Source organism: Artemia franciscana, chromosome 11, assembly GCF_032884065.1.
Source record: "Artemia franciscana chromosome 11, ASM3288406v1, whole genome shotgun sequence".
NCBI classification, from domain to species: Eukaryota; Metazoa; Arthropoda; class Branchiopoda; order Anostraca; family Artemiidae; genus Artemia; species Artemia franciscana.
In genome coordinates, this window is record NC_088873.1 from 8,558,380 (window position 1) to 8,566,791 (window position 8,412).

General features: G+C 35.5%; 1 protein-coding gene across 1 annotated transcript in view; it reads left to right on the forward strand.

The window, feature by feature from the left end:
- Positions 1–6,868, forward strand: part of LOC136032765 (2-(3-amino-3-carboxypropyl)histidine synthase subunit 2-like) — a 37,598-nt gene extending 30,730 nt beyond the window's left edge. The window contains exons 4-5 of the mRNA XM_065713114.1: positions 2,865–3,497; positions 6,444–6,868. Coding sequence (XP_065569186.1) covers positions 2,865–3,497; positions 6,444–6,769 — 959 coding nt within the window. The 3' untranslated portion in view covers positions 6,770–6,868. The remainder of the gene's footprint in view (positions 1–2,864; positions 3,498–6,443) is intronic.
- The last annotated feature ends 1,544 nt before the right edge of the window (positions 6,869–8,412 follow it).

The window sequence follows — 8,412 nt, forward strand, 5'->3', positions numbered from 1 at the left end:
CTTCAAACTTAAAACGAACAGAAATTATTACGTATATAAGGGAGTTGTCTCCTCCTCAGTACCTCGTTCTTTACGCTAAAGCATCTTTTTAGAACTTTTAAAAAAGCCTAATTAAACCATTCTAATTAAAGGGCCCCAGTGTTTCAGGAGTCATTCTTAAATAATTGGAACAAAGGTCAAATTTGAGCGTAAAGAGCGAGGTATTGAGGAGGAGGAAACCCCCTTCCCCCTCATATACGTAATGATATCTGTTTTTATGGTGCTTCTTACTTTCGATTGAAAAAAAAACTTGTTTTTCTATATTAAATCTATGATCGTTTTTAAACAATGTCGGGAAATACGACTCCCCTCCATGTACAATTTACCCCCCTCCCTCTGAATAACCCCTCCATGGAAAATTCTTCCAACGTAAAAATTTATATTTAAAAATTTTTACTTGAGAAAAATTTTTCCCACGTATAAATTTTTATTTAAAAAAAGTTTTTTACGTAAAATTTTAAATTTTAAAAAAATTTAAAATTTTTAAAATTTTTATTGATTCATAGAAAGGTTTTCTCGCAAATACCCCCGCCTCCTATTAGGAAGTTGCTCCCGCAAAAATTGCCTCTAGAGAATTTATTCCCTGGAAAGCTCTCCTACGGAGGATTCCCCCGTACCCCTTTCCTCCTACGGAAAGATACTTTAGACAATTCCGACCAACCCAGTAAAATTTCCGCCCGGACGATTCCCCTTAACATCTCCACATGTAAAACTGAGTTGGCAATAGAAATTCTAGCAAAGTCTCCCTAGTGTTAAATTTCCCCTGGAAATTTACCCCCTCTCCCGAAAACTTACCTTCCCACGAAAAATGCTCCCCATGGAAAATTTCCCCAGCAGAAAATCCACCCCCACCACCCTAAAAATGTCTCTATACTTCGCAATAAGAAATACTATACATTAACAATGGGAAAATTTCGTGACTTGCAAACATTTTCTGAGGGGCCGTGGGGGTCATGTAATCTCCAAAGCCATAGTCACTGAACTTTTCAACTACGCTGAACAAAACGGCTATCTCAAAATTTTGGTCGGGCAACTGTGAGGAGAAAAGGGCGATGGGAGTGTAGCTGCCCACCAATCTTTTTGGTCGCTTAAAAAGGGCACTAGAACTTTTAATTTCCATTCGAATGAACCCTTTCCCGATATTCTAGGACTATTGGTTGGATGCGATCACCCCTAGGAAAAAAAACAAAACAAAACAAACACGCATCCGTGATCTTTCTTCAGGCAAAAACTACAAAATTCTACATTTTTGCAGATGGCCCTTGAAACCTCTACAGTAGGTTTTTCGGATACGCTGTATCTGATTTCCATTAAGATTTCTTGACTTTAGGGGGGGGGCGTTTCCCCCCTTCAACGAAAATCAGGTATATTTTCTCAGGCTTGAAGCTTTTGATGGGTAGCTCTAAAATTAATTAATCTTATATATTTGGAATCAAAATAATTAGCCGATTCTTTTGATATATCTATTGATGTCATTCCTTTTTTAGAGTTTCGGTTATTATGGAGCCACTTCGTTTCTTACTTACAGTTCATTACCACAAACTGTATGAAAATCTGGATTTCCGTATTGAAAATTCAATGGTCAAATTTGATTTATTTTAGCATTTTAATTTCGATTTACAATCTCATAATCTTGTTTAAATTGTGAGATACAACTGTATTTCAATCCAGGGTTGTCAATCCATTTTGGATTTGACAACCTTTGACAGCACTGTATTTCAATCCAGGGTTGTGGATTTTGGATTGTCAGACGATAGGAAAAATTCAAATGTAATAGACCATTATGTTTCTAGAAGATGCAAATCTTTTTTCTTAGAAACTGTATATTTTGTTTCTTTATTTCTTTTCTTATTTTTTCTTTAATATTTCATGTTAGTTTTCTTGATACGCACCAAGAAAATCTTAGATCTGATTTTCTTTTGTTGAGAGAGAGAGAGAAAGATGGGTTTATTAATATAAATAAACAAAACAAGCAAATGGCCCGAAGCAAGGCCATCTAAACAAGAATGTTAATTGCATGTTCAGCAATACATCCTTTGAATAAGAATCTTTTATTTATTTTAAACAAGGTTTGCCGGCCAAAAAAAATGTATTTTTAACTCTGATCCGAATTTTTTTTTACCCTGACCAGTCATGATCATAACCGTGGTCATAACTTGGGGTATACAGAATACCCTCCCCCTCGAGAACATTATACATGCATGTATGCAAAGGGGGTTCCAGTTGTGATTTTAATGTATCAATCAGTACCAATTGTCTGGATAAAAATTTGCCGTTTACTCGAGTTTCGAGTTAATTTTATCTGCATTGTTCGCACAAGAAATTTTAGTTGACCGAAGGATTACCCGCTCTGTGCCACCAGGTATTCAGCTTGGAGCGCCAGTAGTATCTTCGTGGATGGAAAACTCCCACCCATCCGTAAGTCTTCTCGTCATGCATCATATACTTTCACTATGCGTGGTTTGTGCCACCCAGTGAAGCAACTTTTGAAAGGTGGCCACTCCTTGTAAAGCGAAACAAGCTATTTTATTCGGATATGTCATTAATAAATATTTACTTAACGAAAATATTTTCCGCCAACTTTATTTAGTGCACTTGCCTTACGTCAAGCCACTTCGTGCCACATTTTGTGTGGCACAAACACATCTTGGTGATGCTTGGTATGCACCATTTTGTGTCTGCATTTTTGGTACTGAGTGATCCCTGATATTTAAACAACTTATTTCGCACATTCGACACCGGTTTGTATTATTTTACATATACAATTGAAATTTCAAGTAGTTCCACTTTTTTTTAATCTAGGCTTTAATCTTATTATTTTTCAGCTGAACTAGAATCTCAAATGTGCAAAGAATATTCAAACCTCGTTGTCTCTCAGCTAGACTTTCCTGAATCAAATAGAGAATTGGACTCCTGTGAAGTCCATAAATGTGGACGGAAATTTGTCCTAAAGGCCCCCCTTGAAGAATATCTAGTGTTTTATATAGGAGAGGAAGGACTCACTTTAAACAACTTACTAATTACTTTTAGTAAATGTCAGTTGATTACGTATTCTCCTAAGAGAAAGACTGCTCGTTTAGAAACATTAAATGTAAACAAAGTCCTGATGAGACGATATTATTTAATCGAACGCGCGCGCGACGCGGAAAGGATCGGAATTCTTGTTGGGACGCTTGCGGTGGCTGACTACTTACAAGCAATTAATCATTTGAAGGAATTGATACGAAAAGCTGGCAAAAAATCGTATATATTTGCTGTTGGTCGTGTGAATCCAGCCAAACTTGCAAATTTTCCGGAAATTGACGTTTTTGTTCTAGTTGCTTGTCCTGAGAATTCTATGTTAGATTCAAAGGATTTTTTTAAACCAATCCTGCAGCCGTTTGAGATTGAAGTTGCGTTAAATCAAGCTAGGGAATGGACTGGAGACTATGTGACAGACTTCAGAGAACTTCTGCCAGGTACCTAATTTTTTTTTTATTATTATGTAAAAAAAAAGCTAGAACATTTTAACGAAAAACAATTTTGTTATTTAAAACCGGAAAATAGAACAAAACCTCCACTCAGCCACCTTCTGTCAAAGAATAAAACTAGAAATTAGAAAAAAGGAATTCGCGAAACAAAATATAAAAACTAAACTCGAATTTTATTTTGACTGGCGTATTTTATTCTATTGCGTTTTTTTTTGCATTGAGGGGGGGGGGGGTCAAAGGTTCTTTACTACAAAAGCTGATTTGTTAACTATTATCTTGTTCTTATTGTTAGTATATATGTTTAAACTTGTATTAAATTTTATTCCTTTTTAAGAGAGCTTCTAAACAAAATATATTAATCTTCCTAATAATCAAGGTTGGACTGCGGCCTAGGGATAGTAGTATTCTCTGCCACTATCCAATAGTAAGCATTCTTCTAAGTAACCTTAGGATGAGGCTTCAAAAACCCAGTTAAGGTTTCAAAATTAAGGGTACCATAAAAACAACAATTGGGTATCTGCCTAAGACAGTAGAATTTTTTAAACCTTGTGAATATTTCGGCTCTGTATCTAAGAGCTCTCCTAAGCGTTCTATAAATAAAACAAAACTTACAGTAAAATGCAATATTTAAAACTAAAATTGAAGAATTAAAACAACCCCAGAATCACTACTTCAAAGAAGTTCAACCAATACTGAAAATGGAACCATACGAACGAGGCAGTTCATCGAGGTACAAATTGAGAACATATTTTAATGCTAATCTTACCTTTATAGTAGCTAACCTTAAAGGTCTTTTTGTAACTAGTTCATTGGTATTGGCTAATGTTTTTGTAATATAATTTGCTAAGTCATTTTTAATTAAATTTGCATATATAGCATTGAGTGAATAATCCCCCAAATCCCTATTTATAAAATCATTATTATTTTGCATACGTTTAATTTCGGTTGCCTCACATACAACTTCTTCAATTCCCAAATCATTGCTAATGAAGGGGGTATTTCAAAAAGTATTTCATGGCTGGGGTTTTCAAAAACATGGCTGCTTACAGCAGCATCAAAATAATTATGAATTTTATTTGAATTTAATGCCTTGGTTACATCATTTTTATGCTGTTGCAGGCGTTTTCTAAATTGTGATGTGTTCTATCTACATAGTGATAGCCACATTTGATAAACCCCTATTCGGCGAGTAACTAGGATTTTATCTTTAACAGAGTTTAGGAGATTCATGATTTAAGATAAGCTACTAGTAAAGAATACATACATGTTATTTCTTTTTCAAGCTTATTTAAAATTCTTATTAATTTTTTGAATGTTTACTTAGATTGTATTTAAATGTTTACTAGGAGCTTCACATGATAAAGAATCTTTTGATTATAAGTAAGTGTGTTTTTATCCTACGGCTAATTGTATTATTACTAAAAGGGATGGGATAGCCATTACCAATAAGCACATCTCTGATAAAATTTAATTCTGTTTTGACATAAGACTCAGAGCAAATGTTCAGGACTCGATCCGCGAGAGGAGTTACAACACCTAATTCTACTTGTGGGGAGTGATTAGTTTTAAAATGAAAATATTGTTTTATGTGGGCTTTCTGTGAATAGTAAAATCTAATTTATCACTGCTAACAATATAAACGGTAAAAACATCTAGAAACGGTATTTTATTTGCATTTTCAATTTCTAGAGTAAACTGTGAACTTCTGCTATATGTATAGAAGTGTTGTAGAAAACCCTTAAGTTCATCTTCCCCATAATTCCAGAGTGATATTGCATCATCCATATAACGTACCCAGTAGATATGTTTCAAAAATACGAATCTAAAGCCCAATTTCCAAGGCGTTCTACATAGATTTTCGCCAGTAAACCTGATAGAGGGATACATATGGGAAGACCTTTTATTTAGCTGATAGAAAGTATTACGGAACTAAAAATACATTGAATACTTGTTACAAAGTTTGACCGAAGTCATTAAAACATCACAATCTATTTCTGTTGCTGATTTAATGATAATTTTGTTCAATTTTATTGTCTGTTATTTTTATGATGGAAAGGCAGTGTGGCCTTCGCCGTTATTAAGGGTACCAATGGGCGTGACGACGAAATCTTCAGTTCCTGTCCGTCATGTTGGACCGGGCAAATGGAATGATCTTCCAGGGGAATTGAATTCAAGGGTATGGGAGTGAGGGAGTTTCGTGCCGTGTCAAAATGTTTATGTTTGGATAATTACAGTGGGTTAGGTAAGAAGAAATGGGCAACTTTGGTGTCTAAGGGGGGGGGGGGAGATATTAGAGAAGATATGAGGGTTTTTCGAATGGAGAAAGTTTGAATGTATTTTGATTTATAGGGGCGGGTTCTCAATGTATGAGCCGGTTTATGGGCTCGTTGGTTCATTTTGAGGTTCAGTTTTCTATCTCAGTTTTCTCTTTATTTCTGGTTTTGTGTCTTTTGGAAGCAAGAATTACAATCATTACAAAACGTGATGTTGGTTTAGTTATAGTTAATTTACATGGTCCTATACAATCTTTTGTTTCAAGGAAGAGGCGATCTGTGGTTTACGGTCCATTCCGGAATTAACAAAAACTATTTGAATGCAAAATCCCCTATAGTTTCTACACTTCTTAAATTTGTCTATATTTTAATGTCAGAGGAAGTCAAGTCAATGTGCAAATAAATATACTAAAAAAAAATTGTCGTGGACCACTTTTTTTAACTTTGTGTTACTACTACCATGCTAAAAGTACTTAAGCAAATTTAAATCAAGCTCCTGAGCACATTAAGCAAACAGAAAAAGCATTAATTGTTTTTTTACTCTAGATAATTACTGAATTGTCCTCAAATCCAACTATTTCAGTTGCACCAGTGTATTTGCTTAGGGAGCTATCAGTTTACCCTCCAAGACATTCATATAACCACATATTTTGCCTTTTAGGTGCTGCGAAACACGTTGATTCCACCTCTATCTCTGAACCTTACTCGGATATGTCTCTTGTCACTGGAAAAATGAGAACTATTGGAATAGAAGGAAAATCGCCTGATCACAGTGTGTCACAAAATTTAACCATCCGTGATAATTATGTAGTTTCCACAGGAAGTGCTAGCGACTATTTAATGTCTAGAACGTGGAAAGGACTAGAGCCAATGCTAGGGCAAACCCCTGTAACAAGTGCTAGTCAAGGTCAATCTGGAATTGCTTGGGGATACGAAGGGGAGGGAAATAAGGATACAGCTAGGGGCAAACCTGATGGACAGGAATAAAAGTAACGGAATCTTTTATCTGGTTTTATTGAGGTTTATGATGACATTACTCATGTTTCTGACCTTGCTATTGTTTGAATATATTTTATTTTATTCTTCCATAGTTTTTACTGTGTGCTTATGATCACTTTCTTCTCTCTCTCTTTCTTCCTCTCTCTTTCTTTCTTTCCTTCTCTCTCTCTCTCTCTCTTTCTCTCTCTTTCTGCACCCTCTCTTCTTTCTTTTATGCACTGAATTCCGTTCTATTTTGTTTTCTCTGTCTTTTAGCCTTTCACCAGTGATTACGTTATGCTAATGAGTTAGTTTGTTACATAGGATATTTTCGTGTAATTAATTTGGAGATTAGTAATATGCGACTCAAAGTTCGAACTCAGTTTGAGTTCGAAAGGCCAGGAATGTGAAGGCCCTTAGGACAAAAGGCCCGTCCTAAGGCAAGGAATGTGAAGGCCCTTAGGACGAAAGGCCCGTCCTAAGGCCAGGAATGTGAAGGCCCTTAGGACGAAAGGCCCGTCCTAAGGCCAGGAATGTGATTTCAATGATGAGATTTTGCGAAAGCGTCCCCATTAAAATTCAAACAAGAAGAAGACTTAATCAATTTTAATCTCAAGACTATTCTCATATTTAATAAGCTTGTTATAATTAAGTTTTTTTATTTTGTTGGGTTGAATAGGCAATTACAGCTATTGAATTGCGTTCAATAGTGGCGATTGGAACCTGTCAAGTTAATTATTTGTTTATTGTGCGTCATAACTCTGGAAGCTGCAATTCGTTCGTTTCTAGACAAAATTTTTAGTAAATTTATCTATCAGAATAAATTAAAATATTTCCTGTCAGGCCTTTCTTAGGAGGTGGTATGAAGCTGCAACATTTTTTAACTCTAATGATGTTTTTTTTTTATTTCAACTTTTTTCGTTAGGCCACTAGACTTAGACAATTTCTTCCAATTCTCAACTTTTTTTGCCCAGGTGGCGTTAAATAGAGCATAATCATTGCGCTAATTTAAAAATTAATTGCAATTAATTACAATGAGCTATATTGAACGTGGGGTAATAGACGTATTTAAGAATTAAGCAAATAGTTGAGACCTTTAAAGGTAAATACTCACTAGCTATACCTGGAGAGTGTAATAATGTGAATTCTAGCAAGCGTGCAATCTCTCTCTGGGGATACTGGGAGAAGGGGATGGACTTACATTCTTCACTTGAACACCACCCTAAAATGCTGAATATTTAAATCTACTGGGGAGTGGAGCCTTTTGCATGTCAGTGCTGCGGTTAAAGGTGGGCTCTAGCCCCTTCCTTCTCAGAATTTTCCAAACCATGTAAATCATCATATAAGTTTAACACTTACCGTAGGCCACTTCTGTAAGTTTTTGGTTTTTTAGTGGCTTTAAAACGACAATATCCATAGTGGGAATTAGTGGCGAAAAGTTGGCACTAAGATTCAAGCAAGTTAACTCATACAAGCTCCAAGAAAACGATGAACTGAATATAGTTGAAAATATTTACTGTGTCTAAATTAATTGTATTGGAATCAAAAGGGCACAAGAGTAATATCTTAGGAACGGCTTAGCCATTAAGTTGAAACTTCCAGGGCATAATGCGGGGGGTGTCCCAGAGACTAAAAGGTAATATGGGAAAGTT